This window comes from Rhizoctonia solani, chromosome 2 (genome assembly GCF_016906535.1).
Source record: "Rhizoctonia solani chromosome 2, complete sequence".
In the NCBI taxonomy this organism is placed as follows: Eukaryota; Fungi; Basidiomycota; class Agaricomycetes; order Cantharellales; family Ceratobasidiaceae; genus Rhizoctonia; species Rhizoctonia solani.
This window is the reverse complement of record NC_057371.1, coordinates 1,011,427-1,039,306: the sequence shown is the minus strand read 5'-3', so window position 1 is coordinate 1,039,306 and position 27,880 is coordinate 1,011,427. Positions and strand designations below refer to the sequence as shown.

At 44.6% G+C, this 27,880-nt stretch overlaps 6 protein-coding genes across 6 annotated transcripts; 5 read left to right on the top strand and 1 right to left on the bottom strand.

The window, feature by feature from the left end:
- Positions 1-421: 421 nt before the first annotated feature.
- RhiXN_04929 (Transposase) lies at positions 422-1,000 on the top strand (the record flags this gene model as incomplete). Its single annotated transcript, XM_043324745.1, has 1 exon — positions 422-1,000. One exon carries the CDS (start codon positions 422-424, stop codon positions 998-1,000), a length of 579 nt encoding a protein of 192 aa, XP_043177164.1.
- Positions 1,001-1,024: 24 nt separating this feature from the next.
- On the top strand, positions 1,025-1,348 carry RhiXN_04928 (DDE superfamily endonuclease; the record flags this gene model as incomplete). The annotated part of the gene is made up of 1 exon (XM_043324744.1): positions 1,025-1,348. One exon carries the CDS (start codon positions 1,025-1,027, stop codon positions 1,346-1,348), a length of 324 nt encoding a protein of 107 aa, XP_043177163.1.
- A 4,909-nt stretch (positions 1,349-6,257) lies between these two features.
- Positions 6,258-6,896, top strand: RhiXN_04927 (Reverse transcriptase from mobile element jockey protein; the record flags this gene model as incomplete). Its single annotated transcript, XM_043324743.1, has 1 exon — positions 6,258-6,896. The coding sequence occupies one exon, from the start codon at positions 6,258-6,260 to the stop codon at positions 6,894-6,896; it is 639 nt and encodes a 212-aa protein (XP_043177162.1).
- Positions 6,897-8,110: 1,214 nt separating this feature from the next.
- On the top strand, positions 8,111-10,986 carry RhiXN_04926 (AAA family ATPase; the record flags this gene model as incomplete). The annotated part of the gene is made up of 11 exons (XM_043324742.1): positions 8,111-8,190; positions 8,241-8,354; positions 8,414-8,493; positions 8,551-8,844; positions 8,897-9,310; positions 9,357-9,592; positions 9,646-10,017; positions 10,059-10,079; positions 10,137-10,357; positions 10,417-10,795; positions 10,849-10,986. The coding sequence occupies 11 exons, from the start codon at positions 8,111-8,113 to the stop codon at positions 10,984-10,986; spliced, it is 2,349 nt and encodes a 782-aa protein (XP_043177161.1).
- A 2,547-nt stretch (positions 10,987-13,533) lies between these two features.
- Positions 13,534-15,319, top strand: RhiXN_04925 (uncharacterized protein; the record flags this gene model as incomplete). The annotated part of the gene is made up of 8 exons (XM_043324741.1): positions 13,534-13,647; positions 13,718-13,837; positions 13,891-14,111; positions 14,168-14,225; positions 14,273-14,545; positions 14,599-14,791; positions 15,035-15,174; positions 15,236-15,319. 8 exons carry the CDS (start codon positions 13,534-13,536, stop codon positions 15,317-15,319), a joined length of 1,203 nt encoding a protein of 400 aa, XP_043177160.1.
- Positions 15,320-24,748: 9,429 nt separating this feature from the next.
- RhiXN_04924 (uncharacterized protein) lies at positions 24,749-25,030 on the bottom strand (the record flags this gene model as incomplete). Its single annotated transcript, XM_043324740.1, has 2 exons — positions 24,749-24,871; positions 24,938-25,030. The coding sequence occupies 2 exons, from the start codon at positions 25,028-25,030 to the stop codon at positions 24,749-24,751; spliced, it is 216 nt and encodes a 71-aa protein (XP_043177159.1).
- Between the last annotated feature and the right edge of the window lie 2,850 nt (positions 25,031-27,880).

Below are 27,880 nucleotides of genomic sequence, written 5' to 3'. Positions count from 1 at the left end.
CTCTAATACTCAATAGTTGTTTGATTAAATTATATGTACTATAGTCTTATTGTGTTCTGTATACAGTGCTGTTCAAAACTGTTCACAGAGATGCTGTTTTCTTCATGAACAAGCCATTATTTCACCACTAGTGGGCAGACCAATTAGAAGATTCACTCAGACAGGCACTATTACCTCTTCTATGTTGTGTACTTTGTTTGGTCTGATTTGATTGAGAATTGACTGAGTAACAAACAAAATTATCAGGGTATGTCTGTGAACAGTTTTGAACAATGGGGTCTAGCCCCCCAATGATTTCATGGTGACATCAGCTGTGATATCATATGATGTCATTCAATGATGTCATACTCTACTGGCAGGTTATTCAATCCCTTCCAATTGCTCTGAGTCTGCCTCAACCCTCTGCTGTCCTCTGCCTACCATGCCTAAAGCTTTGCCTCCCTCTGATGTCCAGAATGTTGTTGATAAGCTCAAAAAAGGCTTTTGCTTCTCAGAAATTCACTCTCAAACTGGTGTCAGTACTGGAATGATTAGCAGGATAAGGGCAATGCACTGTCCTGAGCTCCCCAAGCACTCTGGTGGCTGCCCTTCTAAGCTCTTGCCAACCAATATTTGCCATGCCACCCACTTGTTGACTGGCCCTGCCCCCACAACCCCATGCCTAATTGCTCAAGAGCTCTCTAGCACAAATGGGGTCCCTGTCTCAAGCCTTACTGTGCATTGGGCAGTGCAGAAAGCTGGTGTGGTGTCTTTTGTCAAGCCCAAAAAGCCAGCTATAACAAAGGAACATATCAAGGCACACTATGAATTTGCTATGGCACACCAGCACTGGACAATTGACAACTGGAAGAGGGTCCAATGGTCAGATGAGACCAAGATCAACAGATTTGGGTCAGATGGGCACTGCTATGCCTATAAAAGGGTTGGTCTTATGTGCAAGATAGATGGGTCTCTCACCAAGGAACTCTATGTGGAAATCCTAGAAGATGAATTCAAGTAAACTCTGGAGTACTATGGGTTGGACATGGAGAAGGTCATATTTATGCAAGACAATGCAAGCTCCCACAAGGCCCATATTGTACAAGACTGGTGCCAAGAGAATGGCTTAGAGGTCTTTGAGTGGCCTGCTAACTCCCCAGACCTCAATCCAATTGAAAACCTTTGGGATCAAATCAAGAGGGAACTTTATAGCTATGAAACCCCTGCAAGCGGGATGTTGGAGTTATGGGAGAGGGTGCAGGAGATTTGGGACAAAGTTAGTGCCCAGAAGTGCCAGGATTTGATAGAGTGTATGCCTAGGAGGATTCAGGCTTGCATCAAAGCCAAAGGTGGCCCAACCAAGTATTGATATTTGCTTGACTTGTATATCCTGTAGTCCATTGTTCAAAACTGTTCACAGAGATTGTTCCATTGTTTTGAATGTATCTTCATCAGATCTCATTCAAACTGAATAAGATGATCTGTGTTAGACAGAGAAGACACTATCAAATTTGCCAGATGAATTTCAAATTTATCATGTGACAATTGATTGAGTAACAACTGATACAGTACAAAAGTTCCAATCCTGTGAACAGTTTTGAACAGCACTGTATAGTATACATTTGCTTTTTGAGCCAAGGCCACATGTCCACTTCTTACTTGTTTGTACATGTTGCTAAAACCTGTTGTACTGTATACTTGTCTAATTTCTCATTTCCCAAACATATACATTATGGCAGGTTCCACTGTACCAGAACAATGACAAGACATTGATTTGTCCAATAGGACCCAATTTTGTTTGTTTTTATATGTAGAACAGGTGCAAGGTAGATTATCAATAATACATATAGCCACATCTTTGACCACAAGGTGCTTGGATCATTAAAGCTTTGTACATATTTTCAAGTATTGCACCAGAGCATTGAATCTCAAATCTCTCCAAAGATGGAATAACTAAACATAAATGATAACAGCACCAAACTGGTGGATGGCAGCTTCCAACTAATGCCAACACTAGAATTGACAGCAAATTCACATTTCTGCACCATTGAAAGTGATTTTGAGCAAAGTAAAAAAAACACAATAGGGTTGTACAAAATTGGTTTTACAGTGGAACCTGCCATATGTATACTGTAATACCATATAAAATCCCCAGAAACTAGCAACCTGCTTTTCCCAAAATTGTTTAAAATACAGCCACCAAAAAAGCATTGGGCTGAGTGAGTAACATAGCCATCTTATAAATCAAGTAGCTCAAGCCATAGCCACAGCAAGGGAGTGGCCAAAAAAGGTGCATAAATAGAGTGTATGCATGTAAAAGATTCAATTGGTTCTAATTTGCTACTCTATTCAATATGAGTTCTACTCCTAAAATACAACACTGCTGCAGCCCCAAGCAACCTTGACAACTTTCCTCTGCTGCTATATCAACTCAGCTGCTGTCCTGGACATGTTCACATGACCAGTGTCCTAGACATCTATAAGGACATTGAGGGTGTGGGCACTTGTGGCCGTGTGAAAATACAAGTACTACCGCTTAAGGCAGTGATGTCTACCCTATGACGTCTAACTACTAACTAACAATGACCAAGGCCATATGGGCAATGGCAAGTTATGTAAGTACAGTGGAGGTGATGCTTAAGGCATTGTATCTACAGGGTGAGCTGGCTGTAAGGTCTCATACAGTGGTGAGAAGGTGACAAGAGGTAATTGACCTGGGTGTTACCATGGTTGGTTGGCCTCCTTATATATTCTATAGATCTACTAATTGCAAATACATGATATCCAATACCTAATCCAATAAGAACCCTGCTCTGTAGTTGGCCTTACTTGTGCATACGTGTCACTGACATGTCATGATGACATCATAGGTGGAGGTGGCTACATATGCTGATTAAGCGTGGATGGGGACGTGGCTTGGCACTTTTAGCGTATGATATAAGCGCCAAAGTCACGTGATTGAAAATGTTGTCCATTTGACTTTGTTTAAATTTGAGAAACTAGGATTTAATTCCCTTGGTATATGTGTGTCTACAACAACCAGTACAAGCAGTTGCATGCTGGCCCAAGCCCAAATTTGGGGGGTAGCAGGTGTAATCATGGGTTGTCAGCAGAGGAATAATAGGGCTCTATGGCTTAGTGGTCAAGCTGGTTCAATTCCAGCTAGTTCTATTCTCCTCTGTTTATGACAACTGCCAAGATGTAAAAATATAACTTACTATAACAACATTCTTGTCCTGGATTACTGTCATCTTAATCCTTCCATGACTCAAACTGAAATTGCTCAACATTTCCAGTTGCAGTGCCCAACACTTACTCAAGCAACAATGTTGTACTACCTCACTCAGGAGCAAACCATTCAAGAATATGTAGCCAAGTTCCCCCAGTGGTTTTCATACAAATAGCCTCTCCAGGTAGCTCTCCTGGCTGTTGAGGCTGCTCTTACTCAGGAGTTGGGTAAGAAGCTCAAAAGCACCTGCATTCATTTGAAAGGTGCTCTTCTCTGCAAAAAAGTGCATCAATTTAGTTGATTAATGCACATACCAAATGTCCAGGTCAAGTTCTCCTTGGGTTGGTTGGAAGGGTTTAAGGTGCAGATGGGTTTGTGGAGAGTCTGGTATCAGGACAAAGCAGCTTTGGCTGCCATGGATTGTATTGAGCCCAAAATTCAGTGCCTATGCCAATTTTAGCAAAGTAACCACCTTGAAGTGTGTTTAATTTTGATGAGCCTGTCATACTTCTGCAAGTAGAGTCCATGTCATAAACAGAGGGAAATAGAACTAGCTGGAATTGAACCAGCTTGACCACTAAGCCATAGAGCCCTATTATTCCTCTGCTGACAACCCATGATTACACCTGCTACCCCCCAAATTTGGGTTTGGGCCAGCATGCAACCACTTGTACTGGTTTGTTTAACCACGTCCAGGACACTGTGTAAGGCAGTGTGGAGAGTACTCTTGTAGACACACTCAATACCACAGAATTTATTCCAATTTTCTGGATTTTAAACAAACACAAATGGACAAGTTTTTTAATCATGTGACTTTGGTGCTGATGTCATACCCTAAGTGCCTTGCTATGTCCCCTCCTGTACTTAGTCAGCAACATAGCCACCTCCACCTTGATGACATCACTGGTGACATGTATGCATGAGTAAGGCCACTGACAAAGTAGGCTTCTTATTGGTTATGGTTTTGCATATAACATATTTGTAATTAGTTGTTCTATAGAATATATAAGGAGGGCCAACCATGGTAAAAGCCAGGTTGATTACCTCCTGTTGCATCCCCACTTTGTAAACAGGGCCTTATAGTCTGGGTTTTCCACTAAGTTACACTGTCTCCACAGCCTTAAGCAGTCTACTCCTTGTACTTACATAGCTTGCCATTGCCCTTACAACCTTGGTTGTTGTAGTTAGGTAGATAGATGTTGTAGGATAGCTCCCCACCACCTTATGCAGTTCATGACTTGTACTCCACCAGTCCCAAGTGCCAACCCCCTTGGTGTCCCAGACAATGTCTAGGACACTGTGCAACTGACCAATGGAATTCCCTACTGCAGGCTGGGATTGAACTTACAACTTGGCCTCACAGGGTGAAGCCAAAACCCACCTGGTACTGTTGAGCCACCCAGGCCTGCCACACCCAGTTGTTTGCTGTTACACCCTCTTAACATATACCATTAGATTTGCAGTATTTTTCTGATATTTTTAGTATTTTTTACAGACTCTATATCTTATGTTTTTCAATCACGTGATCTTGGCGCTTATCACGCCAAAATGCCATGCCAAGATGCTGTGCCAAGGGCACTTAGGAGAAATCCATGCTTCTGCGCAGCCTGCAGCCACTTCTCTTTTCACATGGACTCTTCTATTCACACAAGCACAGACCATGTACATAGTCTCCTTTTTATCTATATATACAGCAGGGAAATTGCTTGGAGACCCCAAGTTGATTTTACCTTGTCTCCCATTGCAGACAGGTCCCAGAAGACCAGCTAAGTAGCTGGTACCCTCAGTAGTATAGCACTCACCCTGCTTATTAGACCTACCACACCTCCCAGGCCTAAGGCCCCCTTGTTGTCAGTAGTTAGTAGTAGGACACCTTACGCATTGTTAGATACAGTAGTATAGGCCTTAGATAGTTGTTTGCCTTGTTTAGTACAGCCTCAAGCGCCCACCACTAGCAAGTACCCAACCTTACAGTTGGCATACAACATTTGCATACATTGACAACTTTACCATCATGATGTTTGACAAGTCACATGAATACAATGTAGCTACTATGAGGCAGACCAACACCTGTGTCTCTGACACAGCCTCCTGTCTTGGACTTGAGTTTGAAATTGATAAGTCTGACCTCATTCATTTCTATTACCACTCTAACCACACTTCTAACCCCAGTCTCTCCCTTATCATGAATGGACATAACACCACAATCCTGTCCCAGGGATGCATTAGGTGGCTCAGTCTCTACCTCAACTGCTAACTTGTGTTCAGAGAACACATCACAAACTCTACAAACAAAGCCAAAGCAGTCATATCCAGGTTAGCCATGCTAGCCAACACCCAAAGAGAGCTCACAATCAGACACACATGCACCCTATACCTCATGTGTGTTACCCCTATCCTTACATATGGCATTCCTTTGTGGTTTCAGAGGCACAGACAGAAGCTATTGCTCAGACCACTCAGGAAAGTCCAGAACCAAGGTCTTAGGTGGCTTCTGGGAGACTTCAGGACTACTCCAGTCCCTTATCTTGAACCCTTGGTCTCCATTCCCCCCATTCACTTCACGTGCAAGAAGCTAATCACAAATTATGTGGCTAAACTCCAAACTATTCCCAACTTATTGGTAATTGCTCAACGTTCACCCAACTTGTGGGACACGCATACACCCCACCTCAGCAGTTCTCAAGAAACACGTTTGGAGAATACCACATTGCCCATCTATTGAATTGCGGCACTCAGCCACCCCCACATAGAATTTGCTACTCCATATCTAGCCCACCCAGCAAACACGAACAACCCATTCCCAGACCAACTCGTTGTCAGAAGCGACGCAAGCGGTCTGAAGCGCGACGAATACGGAAGAAAAGTCTAATCCGAAAGCAATGTGCTGTAAGAAGGCTACGCTAGCGTACATGGCTATTTAGACGGGCACGCGACGGTTTCTAGTGGCATTCGGAAAGTCGGCGTGGGCCTCGTTATACGTGCCGGAAAAAGGACCCTCTACAACGTCGTTTGGGATAGGACAAAAGCCAATATCTATGATGCCGAAATGCTAGGGATACTACTCACGTTCGTTAAAGCTAAGTACATCGCCGAAAGTCAAGGTTATCGCGACATCCACATATTTTGCGACAACCAATCCGCCGTCAAAACCATCACTGATCTTTCACTACACCCATGCCAATTTGCGCCCAGAACGTTCATGAACCACACACCAACGTTTCTCATGAACCACCCCAATCGCAAAATCCATATCACATGGGTCCCAGATCATGACAGAATAATCGGCAACGAAATGGCGGACCGACTGGCAAATCAAGGAGCTAACGTTCCTCCCACCCCAATTTTCAACCGCACCACAGCATGGCGGGACCAGACGAAGAGCCGCATCAACTCGAATTACTACATCCCTGGACGACCTGCGCTCAAACTCCACCCGATATTCAACGAGAGCAGACTAGGCAGGGACATCGAATGCCGACTTGTCCAATTCATAACTGGACACGGCCATTACGGCGAGTACCATGCTCAATTCCACCACGATGTAGACCCAAGATGCGCTTGCGAGGAGTGGGAAGAGACAATCACACATTTAACCACGTCCGCCCCGCTACGGCGGGACACAGGGAAATCCTTCATGAGTTCCCTACTGGAGTGTCTAGATCATCACTGTTTGGCTCCCATTTAGGTCTGGAGGTGGTCGCGAAGTTCATCGCCGAGACGGGTATAGGCAGAAGACGAGGAGGTCCGCCGGCAACCGCTCAGATACTGTAGTACATACACCCTTACGGCCGCCATCCCATTCCCACCATTACGGCCTGTACCCAAGTTTGGTCTTAAGCCACCTGTGCGCCGCTTAGCAGCACTCTTATCGTTCTAACCGTGCTACTCTCTGTGTTTGTTTCTGAGTTTCTCTTGTACTTTGTGTCTCCCTTTGTAGCTCTTTACAGTTCGGTTTCTCGTTTGTGAGCGGTTTGCCTAGTTCGCATGTAGCTCCCGTATTGTTCATATATGGACGTGTATTTTAAAAAAAAGAAAAGAAAAGAAACTACCCCACCCGCTCACCTCCATCGGGGCTTAAACCGAGGTGGACCCCTATTGACTCGAGACTTGTGACTAAGTGATTCCCACGCCCGTGTTATTGTTAGTTAAATCCGTGGCTTCTGAGCAAAAAATTCAGCGGCTATGATACAGTATATTCATTGTTCTATTAATGTTTGAGCGACACTTGAGATAGATTTCATGCGCGTAACCGCTGGCCCAGGTAGGGAAGTCCTGAACCCTTCTCCCACCCAACAATAGCACTACAGATGATTAGCAGCATGAAGTTCATGAAATGAGACTTTATAAATTAATGTACACAACACATTGCTGATGATTAAACGTAGGTCCTGTACTTTCGATCGTGCTTGCCTTTGCTTTCAGTCTGCACCAGAAGAATAATGAAACCCTTTCACGTATGTCGCTTATTGTGCAATAGATGCACACGTTCATTTCATTATCACTGCAAGTAAATCTTTTCCCTTTCCCCAATTCATTGAAGATAGCTATTTAGTTAGAGAAAACCGGCTTATATGCGTAGCCTCAAGGTACCTCAAGGGGCCCCTCGGAGTATAATGATTTTCATATAATTAGCTGTCCAGACCTATTCCGATCCGGCAAATTTGAGATTGAACTAAAAACAACCGAGAGTAGAGTTGTCCATGGACCCGGGAAAACGCTAATGCGCACACCCCGATGAGGCTCAGGTTCCGCGGAACAGGCACGTGGCTATCGCTATAAGCTTGCGCGTCCTGCGAAGGTTCCAGGGGCGTCCTGCAGCTACTACACCGTCCGGATACGTTCGACCGTGTATAAAACCAAGCCTAGCTACGCGAATCACTTTAGCTTTCGACCTCGACCATGTCTCTTGATCCTTCAGGCGCACCACCCCAACCAGGTGAGAACGATGTCGCTACCGCCATCCTTCGCCCCAAGAAATCGTGCGTGTCAAATTTGAGAATACTAGTCGGGGACTAACTATTAGCTGAAGCCCAAACCGCCTCATTGTTGACGAAGCAACCTCCGACGACAACTCGATCGCAACCCTTAACCCCCAGACAATGGAGGCACTCCAATTATTCCGAGGTGACACAATTATTGTTCGGTAACTATAGTATGCACACTCATTTAAAGGGGTGTTATTGACATCCACACTTTTGTTAGTGGCAAGAAACGCAAGGACACTGTCTTGATTTGCTTGAGCTCCGACGACGTAGACGAAGGAAAAATTCAAATGAATAAAGGTATGTTCTGGGTTCCTATGCATAGCAGGACATGTGGCTCACCATGCCGCATACAAGTGGCTCGCCACAATCTGCGCGTCAAACTTGGCGATTTGTGCACTGTTCAGCCATGTCATGATATCAAATATGGTAAACGCGTGCATATACTGCCGTTTGATGATTCCGTCGAAGGGCTTGCTGGAAACCTTTTCGAAGTCTATCTCAAGCCTTATTTCCTGGAAGCATATCGACCAGTTCGAAAAGGAGACACTTTTCTCGTCCGCGGAGGGATGCGTACTGTGGAATTCAAGGTCATTGAAACTGATCCTGCCGAGTTTTGTATTGTTGCGCAAGACACCGTCATTCACGTTGGTCAGTGGCATTGACTAAAATATATTTAAACGAGAGTCTTACGAGTTTTCAGAGGGCGAGCCTGTCAAACGCGAGGACGAAGAGAGCAATCTTGCCGACGTAGGGTACGATGATATTGGTGGCTGCCGGAAACAAATGGCCCAAATTCGCGAACTTGTGGAGCTGCCGCTTAGGCACCCGCAACTCTTCAAGTCGATCGGTATCAAACCCCCACGCGGTATTCTCATGTTTGGACCACCCGGAACCGGTAAGACCCTTATGGCAAGGGCGGTGGCCAACGAGACCGGTGCCTTCTTTTTCCTGATAAACGGCCCGGAAATCATGAGCAAGATGGCTGGTGAATCCGAAAGTAATTTACGCAAAGCCTTCGAAGAGGCCGAAAAGAACTCTCCCGCGATTATTTTCATCGACGAGATTGATAGCATTGCTCCTAAACGTGAAAAGGCACGACCGTTCGCACGACCTCGTATTACCATACTAACCCTTATTTGTTTTCCAGACGAATGGCGAAGTGGAGCGTCGAGTTGTCTCTCAATTGTTGACACTGATGGATGGAATGAAAGCCCGATCAAACATTGTGGTGATGGCGGCCACTAACCGTCCGAATTCTATTGATCCGGCCCTTCGTCGCTTTGGCCGATTCGATCGTGAGGTTGACATTGGCATTCCTGATCCTACTGGCCGCTTGGAGATCCTGCGCATTCACACCAAGAATATGAAGCTTGCAGATGATGTTGACTTAGAGCGAGTAAGTGAAACAACGATACACTTATCTGGGCCTTATTCCTAATCTTTGAGTAGATCGCTGCTGACACACACGGTTATGTCGGATCCGATATTGCTTCATTGTGTTCGGAAGCCGCAATGCAACAAATCCGCGAGAAAATGGATCTTATTGACCTTGATGCAGATACTATTGACGCTGAAGTGCTTGATGCCCTTGGTGTGACAATGGATAACTTTAGATTTGCGCTGGGCGTCTCCAACCCATCTGCGTTGCGAGAGACGGTTGTGGAGGTCCCCACTGTCAAATGGTCGGATATCGGTGGTCTCGAAAAGGTCAAGCAGGAGCTACAGGAGACCGTACAATACCCTGTGGAACATCCAGAGAAATTCCTTAAATATGGGATGTCTCCCTCTAAGGTGTACTCTTCTACGGTCCCCCGGGTACTGGTAAGACCCTCCTCGCCAAAGCGATTGCAAACGAGTGCCAGGCCAATTTCATTAGTATCAAGGTGCGCAGAGTGACGCACAAAAATTGAATGTGCGCAGAACTAATATGGTTACGTTAGGGACCGGAGTTGCTCACCATGTGGTTTGGAGAATCGGAAGCCAATGTTCGTGATGTATTTGACAAAGCCCGAGCTGCCGCACCGTGTGTTATGTTCTTTGATGAGCTGGACTCGATTGCAAAGGCGCGTGGGAGCAGCGGAGGCGACGCGGGAGGTGCTGGCGACCGTGTACTGAATCAGATCCTGACCGAAATGGACGGAATGAATGCCAAGAAGAACGTGTTCATTATTGGTGCAACCAACAGACCGGATCAAATCGATTCTGCACTGCTCCGACCAGGTCGTCTGGACCAGCTTATTTACATTCCCTTCCTGATGAACCTTCTCGCATATCGATCCTCAAGGCAGCGCTTCGTAAATCACCTGTTTCTCCGAAAGTTGATCTCAATTTCTTGGCCAAGAGCACTCATGGATTCTCTGGAGCGGATTTGACGGAGATTTGTCAACGTGCAGCAAAACTGGCCATCCGAGAAAGTATCGATGCCGATATCCGTCGTATTCGCGAGCGTCGCGAGAAAGAGGACGGAGGAGACGCTGAAATGGAAGACGAGGAGGATCCCGTACCGGAAATCACAATTGAGCATTTTGAAGAAGCTATGAAATTCGCTCGTCGCTCAGTCTCAGACCAGGACATCCGTCGGTATGAGATGTTTGCACAGGTGAGTTAACTAATTGGTATATCCTACGCACATAATCTAATAACTACTTTTAGAACTTGCAGCAGTCTCGTTCATTTGGATCCTCCTTCAAGTTCCCAGAGGGTGGTCCCGGTGCTGCTGGTACTCAGCCTGCATCTGGCGGCGCCGCATTTGCCACAGACGATGCTGGAGATGACGATCTCTACGCATAATTGGTCACATAAAATATGTATTTCTTGTAATCGTGTGAATTCATCTGTTTTCATTTACCCTCTTGACCGAATGTGTATGTCTACCACGTGATTTTGACCTGGGTCGATTTGGTCCACGCGTCACACAAGCACCACTCTTCAGGCTATCCCGATCTTGATTTTGACCACGATATATCCTGGATATCAGAAGTGCAGAAACTTCTAGTCATGTCTACCCCCTCCAACTCGTCACCATCGAATCACTTAGCCCGCATACGGTATGAACATTATGAATGGTGTGGTAGGGGTGCGAAATTAATATACCAGGTGCAGGTGGGCACCCCGTGATGTCCCTCGTACTCGCCGACTGCAGACAGCGGCGGTGTGTATATGGGCCCTCTTAATTCCATTGTGTCTTTCCGCTTTTTTCTGTGTTGGTAAGTGTTACGGTATCGTTCTTGACCAGCGCGACGTCTGATAAAAGTCGCCTAGCTCACTTCCGGTACTTTGGCCGCTTCTCATTCCATATTTAATATGGGCTCTAGGATTCGACGAAAGTCCTGCTAAAGGCGGCCGAACCAATCAATGGTTCCGAAAATGGAGGGTATGGAAGTATTTTGCTGAATACTACCCCGCTCGGTATGGAATGTACAATTGTTTAATAATAATAGCCCACTAAATGGTTTCTTTAATCGATCAGGATCGTTAAGGTATCAGTTTCTCATTGTATTGTACAGTAGTACGCTAATAATGAACAGGAAACCGAGTTGCCGGCAGACCGCCCATACTTATTCGGATATCATCCCCACGGAATCATTGGCATGTACGTGATTGCCGAAGACAGGACCAATGAGATAAGATAAATCGATGACTTCATAGGGGTGCTTTTGCGACGTTTGCAACCGATGGCAAGTAGTCTTAACTAATGTTCATGAGCAAGACTAACAGTCTGGCCTAGGTACCAACTTTTCACAGCACTTTCCAGGTATCAATCCTCACCTCTTGACCCTTACCTCCAACTTCCATGTGCCTTTCTACCGTGATATCCTGCTGCACCTGGGAATTTGTTCGGTCAGTAAACGATCTTGTGCTAACATCTTGAGGCGGGGTGCTGGGGAAGCGATATGTGAGTGAGCAGATAATACCCTGGTCAAATTATCGTCTAATCACTCCCAGGTATTGTAATTGGAGGGGCGGCGGAAAGTTTGAGTGCTCATCCCGGCACGGCTGACTTGACTCTGAAGCGCCGATTAGGGTATGTTTTATTGTGACCTCGTTTAAACAAACCTCAATACTCATCCTCCAGGTTCGTCAAAATTGCAATGCAACATGGGTAAGAGGCAACTATTTGCATCAAAAGAAATAGATGTCCGTAAACGTCGCCGTAGGCTATCCTTATCATCGTTCCTCATGAGTTGATGATATGGGACGCTTACAGACGTCTACGGTAGACGAATGTTTCTCCTAATGCCTAATAACCGCACGAATTTTGGTTGACTCCTCACAGAGCAGATCTGGTGCCAGTGTTTTCATTTGGAGAGAATGACGTGAGCAGAGCCAACTATATGCTCATCGCTCTTACCAAACTCAGGAGAATAGATCTATGAACAATTGTCCAACGAAAAGGGAACCACAGTATACAAGTTACAGACCAAATTTCAATCGGTATTCGGATTTACGCTTCCATTGTTTCATGGAAGAGGGCTACTCAACTGTCAGCATACGAAACGAGCAAAACGAGTGGTAGCTGATATTACATAGATAACTTTGGACTGATGCCTTATAGGAGGCCAATAGTTTCCGTAGTGGGAAGGCCTATTCATGTGACGAAAACCGCAGATCCGTCTAAGGCTCAAGTAGAGGCCACCCAAAAGTTATATATCGAAGAATTGATGCGGTGAGCTCCTTCGGATAGACGCTGTAAACAAAAATAGACTCAACTTAGCCAAAGTATATGGAACACATACAAAGACTTATACGCGAGGGATCGTACTCGGTATGCGCAGATAACGTTGGTCAGTTGGAAGTATTCTGACAAGCAACATATTTTTAGCGAATTGAGGTTGATTGCTTAATGGTCATGCTGGTTCACATGTCGACCAATTACTAAAGATAAAACCAAGTTTATTCTTGGTGTAGTTACTGTAATATAGCCATGACGTCCTATGATGAGGTATTTGGCCTAGCATAACTCTCACACCCGAGGAAATTTGTCAATATCCTCGGTTTGTAGGTCGGAAGGCTGTCAGTAAGCTACAAAATCTACAATACAGACCCTCGCTGGGGGTATTATAAATGTCAAAAGCAAATGGGGAGTCCATCGAAAAAATGCATTAGAAGCTGGTGAGAGTGATCACGTGACATAAGCCCACCTGGCACGTGCTCATTTCTAGACATCGCCGAGACAGGCCCGTCATTCTTGTTACATTCAAGGGGATCGATATGTCTAATTCATCCAATACTGATTCTGTAACCCCTAATATCAACGAACATAAGAAAAGCACCCTCGATCCCACAAAGGAGGGGCAAATGAGTACTGTAACGACAGGTTAGCTTGAATGGTAAAACATGGAATACTTTTGGGCAGCTGATATTGTGTATTACACGGCAGAGGGCAGACAGTCACCGAAGCAGGATACCTCATCTCAATCGCCGGTAGTGGAGACCCCAAACTATATCAGGGTATGTACACTTACTGGGTTTAACTCTAACCCTGTCCCATTTCGTCGTGGCTCATGGATGTGAGATATAGGACACCAAAGAGCCAGCCGCCGTTGATGAAAATAACAACAGCCAAATAAGCCTGGTCGACAAGGTGACGGAGAAGATTAGAGGGCAATCCATGGTGGACGGCGTTTCACCCGCCAAGGTTGTACTTCCCAGCTCTTATGGTTCATAGCACAAGGTCTCATAGTGTTTGGCCAGCCTAATGCCCACCAATCGCACTCGGGCTCCGAAGGCGATTCTTCAGACAAGGAGACGAGTAGAAAACGCAAGTTGTCGAGTCAAAGTAGTGTCGCCACCGAGACTGCGGTGCGGCAACACCTCAAACGTCCTAAAGAAAGCGACGTGCCGGAGCGAGAAGAAGATCCCGAAGATGTGGTCGCGAACACATCGGCCCAGAAAGTTCCAAGACTCGGCAGACAGTGAGTATGCTAGGGGTCATTCAAGAGCTGGCGGCTGATTACTTTTTCCTCATAAGTTTGGTTTTGGGGCCTTTGCCTCCAGTAAATCCCCGTTTTCTTCAACTCAGAGTGTCTGTATTTATTTAAATCCGCAAACTGAATACGATACTTACAGTCATTAGAAGAGTACGTCCCCAACCCCGGTACCTGCCTCGGAACTGGAAAAGCACTCTGCGTCGAAAGCGGCTGAGTTCATCCCCAACAGCAAGAACGATGATCCTACAGTCCCAAGAAATCACGCCGTACCTTCGCTCCCACAGGCACGCCCGCGCCCGACAAGCGGCGGATTTGCTGCTTTCGCCTCCGTGTCACCATATCATGATACGAAGTCACCGGTTGAGCCTGCCAGCAATATCAACCCAACATCACCACCACGGGAATCATTAGCCGGCCCGGTTCGTCGATCTAAATCGCCAGTTGGAAAGCACCAAGCGTTCGGCCAGTACAGTACAGGCATCTCTCGATTTGGCACAACAATACGCGAAAGTCCACTCAAGACGAAGGTGGACAATCGGCTGGGGATAGGCCGGAAAAGGATACATCAGCTCACCCAGAGTTTGCAGACATTTTACAAGCCAAAGGGGAACCAGGCGTGGAAGTGGACGACAACAGCACCAAAATGGAAATGCAACGGATCCAGTGTAAGTCGTTCCTGTTCTCAAGTGGAGTTATCTAAAGTCAGGAGCAGATAACACCGGGGAAGAGAAGACTTTACCGTGTTTCAGACCAGGGCAAAGTTATACACACAAGATGAGCATTTGCCTATAAGGAGAGGGGTACTGGTTTATTGAAAGTCAATGTCCGCCGGAGCGATGGGGAAGGGGCGAGGATTGGTAAGGGCTACTAGATATGCCATTCATACTAAACTTCAACTCCATGCCTAGTCATGCGTGCAGAAGGAGTTCTTCGACTGCTATTAAATATGGCGCTATACCCCGGGCTGATCTGTGAGTTGGGGCCAGATCCTAAATTCGTCAAGGTGGCAGAGATTACACCAAACGAACGGAAATTTCACGCGATCAAGGTGAGTAAAACTTGTTACCAAGTTCACTCTGAACTAACACTGACATTCGGGTTGTTCAAAGGTAGGGAGCACGAAACTAGCGCAAGAATTGTTCGATCACCTCACAGAAAACACGCCAACAAAATCTACAGTTTCTATGGGTTGAGATTCGTTGAGATTTGATATGGAATGTATATATTCCCACTGGGATGCAATAACATCCTTAATTGCAATTTTCAAGCAACTGGCTAATGGAGCTCATGTAGGGATTATGACATTGTCCATTCTGTTGAAGATCGTACAATCTATCCTGTGAGAGAGGGCGTGCAACATTCATACTGACCGTCGTCCAATACAAACAACCGGACCAAGTCTTTTTCGTCCACCCAACAAAGCAGTCTACATCCAAATTGATATTAGTTATAAAGTGGACCACACGCGAAGTCATCCAGCGTGACCCAGGGTGGTGATCAAGGTTCTCGTAGAGTCTTACATGGCTTATCCGGATAAGTGCCAGGCTACTTACCCATGGGACGCCACTAGCGAGGGTCGTCTACGGGTGATATTGGCAATTCATCCGTGCGGCCTGCAATCAACCGGGCTTACCCGGGTTGATTAGAAATCTTAAGACTAATACAATTGCATATCTTCTACAATACAAAGTTACATTGTTGCTTGAACAGCTGCAGCTGTGGCATCCAGATCTGGCATCAGCGGTGTACTCACCCATGATCCCACTGCTGTTTTAGCTTGGAAAGTCTGTGAGCTCATTTCTCAAGGCAACTGGACAAGCTGGTTTGTGCAGTATTTAACCAATCCCCAAGCTCTGAAATAATGCTCTCAGTACCACATTGTCTGCCAGATACTGTTTGATTGGGTGAAGCTGAGGTGTTACTGGCATGGTGGAAAAGAGAGCCTGTCAATGGAGGTACTTGTCCACATGCTAGAGACTAATTGTTAGATTTTACAGAAAAGACAATGATATTGAGCACTTACTTTTGCCAGATACAAGGTGTCCATCTGAATTGTCAGTTTAGAGTTGAGTGGCTGCTGCCCAGAGTTGTTTGCATAACATTGATAAACCAAGTAATAACAAGATCACAAATCTTCTGGATATTGTTGTATGAGTAGCCATTGTTATGGAACAGGATAAATAGTAAAGAACAGCAAAGCAAACATGATTTAGCCTTGAAAATAGTGTAGACAGACACTTGTAAAGCACATAGAAATACTCCTTGATTTTTTCTGTTTTTTTGTTACAACCTCCTAACCTACCACTGGAATTGCCTCTTTTTTCTAATATTTTTACCATTTTTTACGGACCTGATATCTTATGTTTTTCAAACATATGATCTTGGCGCTTATACTGCCAAGATGCCGCACCAAGATGCTGTGCCAAGGGCGCTAAGGAGTAATCCACGCTTCTGTGCAGCCTGCAGCATGCTTCCTTTTCACTCATGTACTTCTTTTCTCACGCACACAGACCATGTAGATAGCGCTCCTTTTGCATATATATACAGCAGGAAAAATTGCTTGGAGAACCCAAGTCAATTTTACCTTGTCTCTTATCCATTAGAGAAGGTACCCAGCCAGCTAAGTAGCCAGCCCCCATCAGTAGTCACCGCTTACCCCCCTACTTTGACTCATCACACCTCCAGGCCTAAGGCCCTATCAATATCAGTAGATAGTAGTTGCTGCCTTAAGCGGTTTAGTTAGTAGTAGTATAGCCTAGATTGAGTAGATTACATAAGCACTGTCTGTAGTAGTATGGCCACAAGCGCCTGCCACTAGCATGTACCCAACCTTACAGTTGGCGTACAGCATTTTCTACTATTTTTAATCATGTAAATACTTGAGTTATTAAGGGAGAAACAGTCCCTTGAAGGAAAGACTGTTCTTAAGTAAGCACTCTGCTTTCCAGAAGCTACTAACCTGAGTAGCTAAGAGGAAGGTCTGGGCCTCACTAAGAGCACAGCTTGTTTCAGCCTTTTCCTAGAGTGTCTTAGTGAGGGGAAGGATATTTTCAGAACTGGAGGCTAACTCTTATAAGGCATGGCTTTATGAGACAGGCTCTCACTTAACATCTCATCTCTTTTTGTCTTGTCATGTATCTTACCTGTCCTAGACATCTGTAAGGACATCAAGGGCACAGGCACTTGTGGCCATGTGACTATTACAAATGTACTGCTTAAGGTGGTGAGGTTCTACCCTACAATGTCTAACTACTAAACTACAACAACCAAGGCCTTAGGGGCAATGGCTGGCTATGTATGTACAGTGGGGTTGGCGCTTAAGGTGTTGTATCTACTAAGTGATCTGGCTGTAAGGCCTTGTACAGCAATGGAGTGCAACAAGAGGTAATCAACCTGGGTGTTACCATGGTTGGTTGTCCTCCTTATATATTCTACAAGAGAGCTATTTACAAATACATGATATCAAATAACTAATCCAATAAGAACCCTGTTCTGCAGGTGGCCTTACTCATGCATACGTGTCACTGACATGTCATAATGATGTCATCAGGTGGAGGTGGCTACATGTGCTGAGTAAGCATGGAAGGGGATGTGGCTTGGCGCTTAGCGTATGGTATAAGCGCCAAAGTCACATGATGAAAATGTTGTCTGTTCAAGTTTGTTTAAAATTGAGAAAATCAGAATAAATTCTGTGGTATCAATTGTGTCTACAGCATTACCCTACTGTATATAGTAATCACAGGCCTCCAAGGGTATAAATAGCCCCTTGAACTGGCCTCTTGAGTGCATCTCATTTTTATCATCCTCTCTCAGCCTAGTGTGACTCTTAAGAACTTCTTCTATGGATTTCTTTAAGTATCATACATAGTAAATCAGCCTAAAGCTCTTTAGTTTGGCGCATATAGCCTCTAGGATGGCCCCAACCTATACAGGGAACCTAGAATTGGCTTGAGTGCAACCCTGCTAAGACTTCCTGGCAGTCTGCTAAGTATTTGGTGCTTCCACAACACCCTTACTGTCATAAACAGAGGAAAATAGAACTAGCTGGAATTGAACCAGCTTGACCACTAAGCCATAGAGCCCTATTATTCCTCTACTGACAACCCATGATTACACCTGCTACCCCCCAAATTTGGGCTTGGGCCAGCATGCAACCACTTGTACTGGTCATGTGACTGTGTCCAGGACACTTACCCCCTTGTCAGCTGTTGGAGACTGGGACATAAATTTCCATAATTCTCAATTAAATTACAGTGAGTTCCAGAGACTGACATTTAGGTTATATACTACTCTGCCTGTACCTTGTGTTGCCTGCTGAACAGTAATATGCTCATTACTAGTTATTGGTAGGGATCACCCTGATAACTACTTTATTCTTTTAGCAAGATAACTAGCTACTTTAATATACTCTAATTTCACTAGCATTAGACTTTTCTTACTACTTATCCTCTTAAGATTTTTACCTTTTATAGTTAGCCAGTTACCTTATTTGCCTTTTCTCCTCTTTTGGTTTCTTTCTTTCCTTTTTAGAGATTTTATTTTATTAATTATATTCCCTATCTATTACAGCCATTATCCAGAAACCATTTCAGCTTAAGCAAAGGGCACATAGCTGAATTGTGGATGTTGGTATCTATTGCCAAAGGATACCAAATTCACTTACCAATGGCCACATAGTACAGATCTGACTCCATTGTCATTTTCTTGATGTACTTGTTGTATACAAGTGTTGCAGCTCAAGCTGCAACTCAAGTCAAAGGACTCATATTGATGGAGTTGCTACAAAAGCCTCTAGCTTGGATTGCACTAACACAAGCTCAGGAAGTGTATAAGGTAACAGAGGGACTTTGGCCAAGGAAATGTGTTTTGTCCTTTCTTTCAATATCTATTGTACAGGTTGTTCAATTGCTTCAGCAAGTTACACAATCATAGACAAGTTGATTGTACCTCTAGTACTGTAAGCATTTTGTCTGCCAAGTCATATTGTGCTTTGTTCAATCAGTACAATTTTAATATCAGGGAAGAGTTGCTGGTTAGCAGCTGGGCCTCTACTTTGAAATGAATATGGCTTTCAAGGCAACCATATTCTGTATCCCATTGGGTGTCAACACATTCTGTGAGAATATGTTGCTTGCTGCTGGTGTTCTTTGTTGCCAGCTTCTTGACTGCTCCTGCAAATGCATGGACACATGAACTCTCCAACCTAAAGCAGCAACCTAAATGCATGTGCCCTGGACATGTCACATGACCAGTACAAGTGGTTGCATGCTGGCCCAAGCCCAATTTGGGGGGTAGCAGGTGTAATCATGGGTTGTCAGTAGAGGAATAATAGGGCTCTATGGCTTAGTGGTCAAGCTGGTTCAATTCAGCTAGTTCTATTTTCCTCTGTTTATGACAGCATGCATGATTTTTGGATCTATGGCCAATACACTATTGACATACCTTAGGCATAAGTGATTGTCCTTCATGAATTTGTTCCTTTGTTGGGATAACCTTCTCCAGGGCCATCAGATCAAGTGCCCTTTGTGCTATCTTCTGAACAACACAGTTGCCATACTCCTGCTTGTCAGGATCAGTTTCAGGTCAAAGAATGCCATCAGTGTTGTCTTTGTCTTCATTTTCAGCAGGAGAGGCAAGCTGCAGCAAAGCACTGGGTAGAGCATTGGCCTGAGGCTGAACAGCTGGGGGCAGAGCTTTCCTACAACAAGTGGCCTAGAAAAAAGCAACCAGAATGCCTGTTGATGCATATGAGTGATTGAGTAAATATATGCAAGCCCAATTTAAGAGGGCTTAGCTTTGCTATTAAGTTGATAATATGCACCAAACATTGCATACAGTTCAAACACCACAAATGAAGAGATAAGAACCAATAGGCTCTCAGTTAAGGTATTGTTGTTGCTGGCATTATCAAGGCAGATTGAAAGGATCTGGCACTATTAATTCAATGAACAACAAGAGAAAGGGAGAAAAAACTTACTTTCTTTTTGATCCCATATTGCTTCAGGCATTCAGTGATACAAGAGGAAATATACTCCCATGTATGCACATGGGTGAGACTTTAATGATGTTAGAACCAATCTTTAACTGCATCCAAGACTGCAAGTAGATGTATTGAATAAACTCCAAAACACTGCACCAAATTTTGCCCTTGTCTTGCCATATTGCAACAAGCCTTAGGAACAAGGATGCTTGAGGGCTTGTCCAGCTGTCTATAGCAAGATGAATGGCACCTGGGAGCTTCTGTACAGTAGAGAATGATTGTCTTAGTGTCATGTCCTAGAGGTGTGACCACCTTAGAATCCACTAAGTCAAAGAAATAGTGAATATATGCGCTATTTTCCTGAAGATTTATGGATATATGCATCCTTAAGCTATTTAGGTGCTGAGCGCTTATTATGTAATCCAATCACATGTTTAAAGGTTATGTGATCACATCTTTCTTATCTTTGGTCATGTGACCTTATCTTTATTATTGTGTTGTTGATGTATATACTATTCCCCTCTCTTGTTGGATACACTGAGCAGCAAAAGTATTGCAGGTCAGCAGAGGTCAGAGTTTATCTCCATTGCTGAGCAGCCAATCAGTGAATCCCATCCAAATTGTACTGGCACATGTGGCCATTGTGGCACTATGTTTTAGCACAAAATCTTACATTTCCATCAAGAAATAAGCTCACAACCCCACTTTTGCTGTAATGCAACCTGCAAAACTTTGCAAATTGTGTTGAGCATCTTAGAAATCTGCACATAACTGATTATGCAGTTCAGTACAAGTGGTTTTTTGCACACACACTCTTAGTTATATGGGCCATTGCTGGACAGAGTATTAGCTTGTTTCACCCATTAGGGACTGTGTAACAGAACTGCCTTCTCAGGGTCAGTAAAAGAAACCAAATTGCAGTTGCATCAAACTCCAGGCACTGTGTGGGCTGGAAATGCTTTGGGGTATCTCGGTGACTGCTGGTACCCAGTGAAACAGCTTCCATGACCTTCCCATACCTGGGACTGGTAATATAAGGGAGTGAAGTAAGCTGGAATCCAAGCCAAATGACATAGAACTTCTGGCAGTAGTAGACATGGGTCAAAGGTATGCTAAGATTGATTATCTAGGGCAACAGTGATGTGTACAGAAAGATAGCATGCAGTATACACAGAGATTGCAGCCAACGGGTGGGGTCTCAAATTGAACATGTTCTAACTCTGTGATTGTGAATTGGAAAAGGTTGAAACTAACACAGTAGAAGGTTTCTTTAAGACAGACCTTATGATGGAAAACTGGCTGTTTTCTGATTGACAATCACAGAGTTAGAACATGTTCAATTTGAGACCCCACCCGTTGGCTGCAATCTCTGTGTATACTGCATGCTATCTTTCTGTACACATCACTGTTGCCCTAGATAATCAATCTTAGCATACCTTTGACCCATGTCTACTACTGCCAGAAGTTCTATGTCATTTGGCTTGGATTCCAGCTTATGAGTGGCATTTCAATTTTCAGCTCATACAGCCTAACCCACTTCACTCCCTTATATTACCAGTCCCAGGTATGGGAAGGTCATGGAAGCTGTTTCACTGGGTACCAGCAGTCACCTGAGATACCCCAAAGCATTTCCAGCCCACACAGTGCCTGGAGTTTGATGCAACTGCAATTTTGGGTTTCTTTTACTGACCCTGAGAAGGCAGTTCTGTTACACAGTCCCTAATGGGTGAAACAAGCTAATACTCTGTCCAGCAATGGCCCACATAACTAAGAGTGTGTGTGCAAAAAACCAGAACTTGTACTGAACTGCATAATCAGTTATGTGCAGATTTCTAAGATGCTCAACACAATTTGCAAAAGTTTTGCAGGTTGCATTACAGCAAAAGTGGGGTTGTGAGCTTATTTCTTGATGGAAATGTAAGATTTTGTGCTAAAACATAGTGCCACAATGGCCACATGTGCCAGTACAATTTGGATGGGATTCACTGATTGGCTGCTCAGCAATGGAGATAAACATCTGACCTCTGCTGACCTGCAATACTTTTGCTGCTCAGTGTATATAAGGAGGGTTCTGAGAGCCTTAAGCCTCAGAACTCAACCTGTTAAGAGTTGTGTAAGTACAGGAGTAAGAAAGAATTACTATATACAAAAGGTATATGGGAATAACTAGGAACTAATAGTAAGAATCAGAATATATGCACAGAATATGTGCACAATATATGCTAGGTTTATCAGGAATAAACAACTCCTGACAAATAGTCTAGCAACTATGAAGTGCAGGTGGTTGGTTATGTATAGTACCTTAGACTAATGTTACTTAAGCCTAAGTGATTAAGGGTATGTATACTTAAGGTCTCTGGGATAGTACCTTAGGTAAGAGGGCTACCTGACTAATGTACAGGATTTATAGGATTTGCCTAACAAGTATAGGACTTATATATGCTTAAGTAAGACTTAAGACTTATGTGTTTTACCTAAAATATATCTAGGATTTATGAGATATTGTAGATAAAGCTATCTACAATATAGGAGTATGGTGGATTGAAACACTATCACTCAATCACAACAATCCTTACAGTATTGTTGCACTATACTCAATGTTGAGCTCAACAACTGTGACAGTCAAGGGGCACAGGGTTGCAGTAAGTACACTAATAGGTTACCCTGTGTCTGTTGGGACTGGCCTATGGTCTTAGTGTGCCAAATAACCTCCTATGCTATTTACAGTGAGTCAGTCACTAAAGTAAATGTGCAGATAAGCTGTTAAAGGCTTGTGTGTATATGTCAATATATAAGAGTGGATAAATGGATGCATTAGAAGCGTCTTCACAGGGTCCTTTTATACCCTGAGAAAGCACACAAACAAGTATATACATGATTGATACCAAGAGGGGGTACAGGAGGTACATGTGGCAACTGAAACACTTAGGAGAGCCAATACTTTGGTACATATTAAATAATAACATATCCTAATATTTGCCCCAAGGCAGTATTTGCCTGTGTGGGTGCTTGGATGTCCCAAGGATAAGTGTTTCATCCTTGGAGCAAACAGTCCCAAAGGTATGATACTGCTGTATTGGGTACTTACAGTAAATGGGGCATAACTCTGCCAAATCTTGTCCGTTTTGGAAGTTTGAGCCAGCGTTCTGAAGCGCCCAAACAGGCGCACCTCAGCGCAAGCAATTTGGCAGTGTGAGATGCCCGAGTGATGGAGAAAAGGCGCATTTAGTGCGTTGGCCCTTAAGGGCTGATTAAGGGCTGGAGCACTTGCTTATGCAACAAGGGGGACCCTGAATATTTCTGTGTGTAGCCACAATATAGAATCTTGAATAATGTATACTACAAACAGGAGAAATATTACTTGTTACTGTTTATCTACTCAGCTGAATTTATATATATTTAAATGAGTGAGAAAACAGCATACATGCAAAATATATTGCATATTGAGGGCATTCCTGAGGTTTATAGGTTTTGCAAAGGTTGCAATTGAATAGAGGGACCTTGAAAACCTTAGTTTGCATCTTTATCCCATTTTATTTACTGTAGGATTACTTGTGTAATTAATAAAATACATACAGATTATGGAAGAAATGTCATATCCATAACATAAGCATCAAAATGGCAGGAGAAAGCTCCAGTGGGAGTGCGCAAGGTAATGGCGGGCAAGTGAGGGAGGGTGAGGGCTGTGTAGCCAGTAGTGCCTATATCAGGACTTATGAGCGCTTAGTTACGCAAACGCTAAACCTCTCGCGTCAAACGACCTAGCGTTGGACAGTAAGTGCCGCTAATTACAGCCGTGGGCGGCGTAATGTAGGGTCTTGTCTCTGCAAGCGGGTGTACTGCTGTCTGAGGTTGCTGGTAACAGGTGCGGCGACCGTGGGTATGCGGACAATTAGAACCGTCTGCCTTATAGCAATTTGGTACTAGGTGGAGCCAACGCTGGTTTGATTATTGACAGCAAAAGGCGAGCTCGATCACCTGTTTTCCCTTCTAGTACAGGGGTCTTCTTGTTTGTTGTGGCTAAGTAGGTGTGCTTGGTGGGCACGGTTTGCAACCAACTTAAGGTCAATTACCTAGTGTCCTAGACGTCTATAAGGACGTTGAGGAGGGGGGGCGCTTGCGGCCGGATGTATCTAGTAAAAACCGCTTAAGGCGGTGGCAAGCTATCCTGCAACACAACCAGCTATACTACAATGACCAAGGCCGTATGGGCATGGCAAACTATGTAAGTACAACGCAGAAGCCGCTTAAGGCGTGTAGACTAAGTAACTAAGTGGGGTTGCTGGGCTGTAAGGCCCTTGTACAGTTGTGGGATGCAACAAGAGGTAATCGACCTGGGTGTTACCATGGTTGGTTGCCTCTTTATATATTCTACAGAAGTGCTATTTACAAATACGTTATATCCAATACTATAACCAATAAGAACCCGCTCCGCAGGCCTTACTCATGCGTACGTGTCATTGACGTGTCATGATGACGTCATAGGTGGAGGTGGCTACGTACGCTGATTAAGCGCGGATGGGGACGTGGCTTGGCGCTTAGCGTATGATATAAGCGCCGAAGTCACGTGATCGAAAATGTTCCCCGTTTGCCTTTGTTTAAATCCGAGAAAATGGGAATAATTCCCTGGTATCGACTGTGTCTACGACAGAAAGGATATGTAAATGGTATAATAAAAGTTCCAGCCTCCAAAATGGCCCTGATCCCAGAGGAATTGCTGCCTGCCCCATTGGACCCACCTCAAATCCCAGAAATCAGCAAGTACCTGTGAACATTGAGGATAATCAAGTGAGCATAAACCAATTGCCACATAAGATTTTGCCTTACTGACCTTTTGATACAGGGAAACATTAATCAAGAACCTCCAGGCAATGATATGAACAAGGAGATGTGCATGCCCACCCACAGGTAAGTTGCCTGGCATAGGGAAAATTAGGAAAAGAGTCTTATATATCTTACTAGCCTAATGAGCAGCCATTACCACCAGCACAGCTAAATGAGGCAGCCCAAGAGTGCACTGCAGCAAAAGAAAACATGATTGTTAGCTGGTTGTCTTGCACTGGGCAACATGATTTAGGGCCAATGAATGTTAGATGTCCTGAGTGTCAAGCTTGTCATTGGGATGCTGAGTGTCTAAAGGGGAATACAATTACTTTTGGATCATGCTGTCTCTCAGGGCAGATTGTCCTCCCTCCCCCTAGATGTCCACCAAGAGAGCTTTGGGAGCTTTATACAGGGAGGCACCACCTCTCTCAAAACTTCCAAAAAAACATTCAAGCTCTCAATGCAGCATTGGCATTCACTTTGTTTGGTGCAACAAGTATTGGCAAGGTGCCTGCAGGTCAAGGGCCTTATATCTTCAAAATTGGGGGGGAGGTTCATCACCTTTCTGGGGTGCTTGACAGGGCTTCAGAGGATCAGCAGCCTCAATATGCCCAACTCTATCCTTACCACATGATCCAAGGAACCTAATTCTGCACCAGGTGATGCACTTGCTCACTGGGTGATTCATGAGTCACATTGGTATGCGCTCTCTACAAGCAAGCATGGCAGAGGATGCAAGAACAACCTGTTCAGACTGTGTCCATTGTTCTTTGCCAGCAGCAGAACACTGACCCAAGGAGATACAATCTCCCAACCAGTGATGATTGCTCTGATCTTGGCTGATAATGCTTTGAACTAGCAGCATGATATTGTGCTGTTCAAGCATCATGGAGGCTTTTCAAAGGATGAGCTCATGGAACCCTGCATATGCATGTCTGCATTATGTTCTACTTTTTCCTAAGGGTGAGCATGGGTTCCAGAGACACATACCCATTCAAGGCTGGCAATGGCAGCCTGGCTTGCACCCTCAAGCAGCTCAAAGAGTTGCTCAATTGGATGTAGAAGGGCATGAGCCAGATGATGATGATGAGGATAATGGCCCAGCTGGCAATCAATGGCAGATAAAGTGTTGTATCAGAAAGAGAGTATTATGCCTATTATCTGTTCAGCTGTGAAGATCCAGATGTTCAAACCCACTATCCTGGTGCCAATGGAACCTTTTCAACCATCTTCTGGGCTAGACATCTATTCCAACAGTACCTGGTGGATGTCTGGGCCATTGCTGATCAGAGTAGACTACTTTGGCTATGCAACAACCATCTTCACTCAGAGTGGAGTTGTACAGTGGCCTATGTGATGCACTCTTGAGTGATAACCTCACACATGGAGAACAGGTTGGCTGTTATATTCTCCCATCTTCTTACTATGGTGGCCCACAACAGATGGCTGAGAGCTATCAGGATGCCATGGCTATATCCTGCTACCTTGGTGGGCCACAGCTGTTCATCACAATGACAGCTAATCCAAAGTGGCCAGAGATACATAGTGCTCTGCTGCCAGGTCAAACTTATTCTGACAGGCCAGATCTCATTACCCAGGCCTTTGAGCTGAAATGCTGCCAGTTAATGGAGGATATCACTCAAAAAGGGATTTTGGGAAATGCATTGCACATGTTCACACCATTGAATTCCAGAAGAGAGGCCTGCCTCACATGCACCTCTTAGTATGGTTGGAGTGTGCATCTCACATCCTGGAGCCTGGTGATGTAGATGAGCATATTTGTGCTGAGCTTCCAATTGCAGAAGGCCCAGGTGCAGACCCTGCCCTATATGCAGTAATCACTTCTTCCATGTTGCATGGCCCATGTGGTCCTGATCCTTCTGATGCTGCATGCTGGGACAAGGACAAAAAGGCCTGCACTAAGGGCTATTATCCCTTGAAGCAGTGGAATGCACAGACTATCATGGTTGCTGACTCATACCCCCTCTACTGGCATAGGGACAATTGTCAAACTTTCAGAAAGGTTATTAGTGGGGTTGAAATTACCTTTGATAATAGACATGTTGTTCCCTACAATCCATCCCTGTCTAAAAGGTACACCTGCCATATCAATGTGGAGACATGCTCTGGGATTGGGGCAATCAAATATGTCTTTAAGTATGTGTACAAGGGGGGTGATAGGATATCCATAGAGCTCACCACAAATGCTGAAGGGGTTGCACAGCAAGCTCAAAATCTAGATGAGATCAGGACACATTTGGATGCATGCTGGTATCCCCCTATGAAGCACTTTGGTGGCTTTTGAAGTTCTCCCTGCATCAGGAGGTACCAAACCTTGTCTGACTACAAGTCCATCTCCCTGAGCAGCAATCAGTTTCCTTCTGTGCAGGCCAGTTGATTGAGAATGTGATTTCTGCAGCCAAGGACACTTCTCTCACTGCCTTCTTCAAGTTGAATGCACATGAAAATCAAGAAGTCTGCAGATTTGCAAATGAGTTAGTCTATCAAGAAATTCCAAACAAGTTCACCTAGAATAAGACCACTCAGAAGTTTTCTTTGCAGAGGTTTACACAGAACAATGGGGTTGTCAGGTTCTCCACTGGGGCTATTGGAAGGATGTATTTTGTTTCACCAAACAGTGGGGAAAGATTCTACCTTAGAACTCTTCTCACTGTGGTGTGTGGCCCCACTTCCTTTGAAAGCCTCCATACCTTTGAAGGCCAAGTCTTTCCCACTTTCAAAGAGGCTTGCATTGCACAAGGACTACTGGAGAGTGATGAGGAGTGGGCCAGATGTCTTGCAGAGGCTGCCCAGTATGAAACTGGAAGGCAGCTGTGCCACCTGTTTGTGGTCATCTTAACTTGTCCTAGATGTCTGGTGAGATGTCAAGGGCATGGGTGCTTGTGGCTGGGTGGTACAATAAAGGAACCACTTAAGGCAGTGAAGGGGA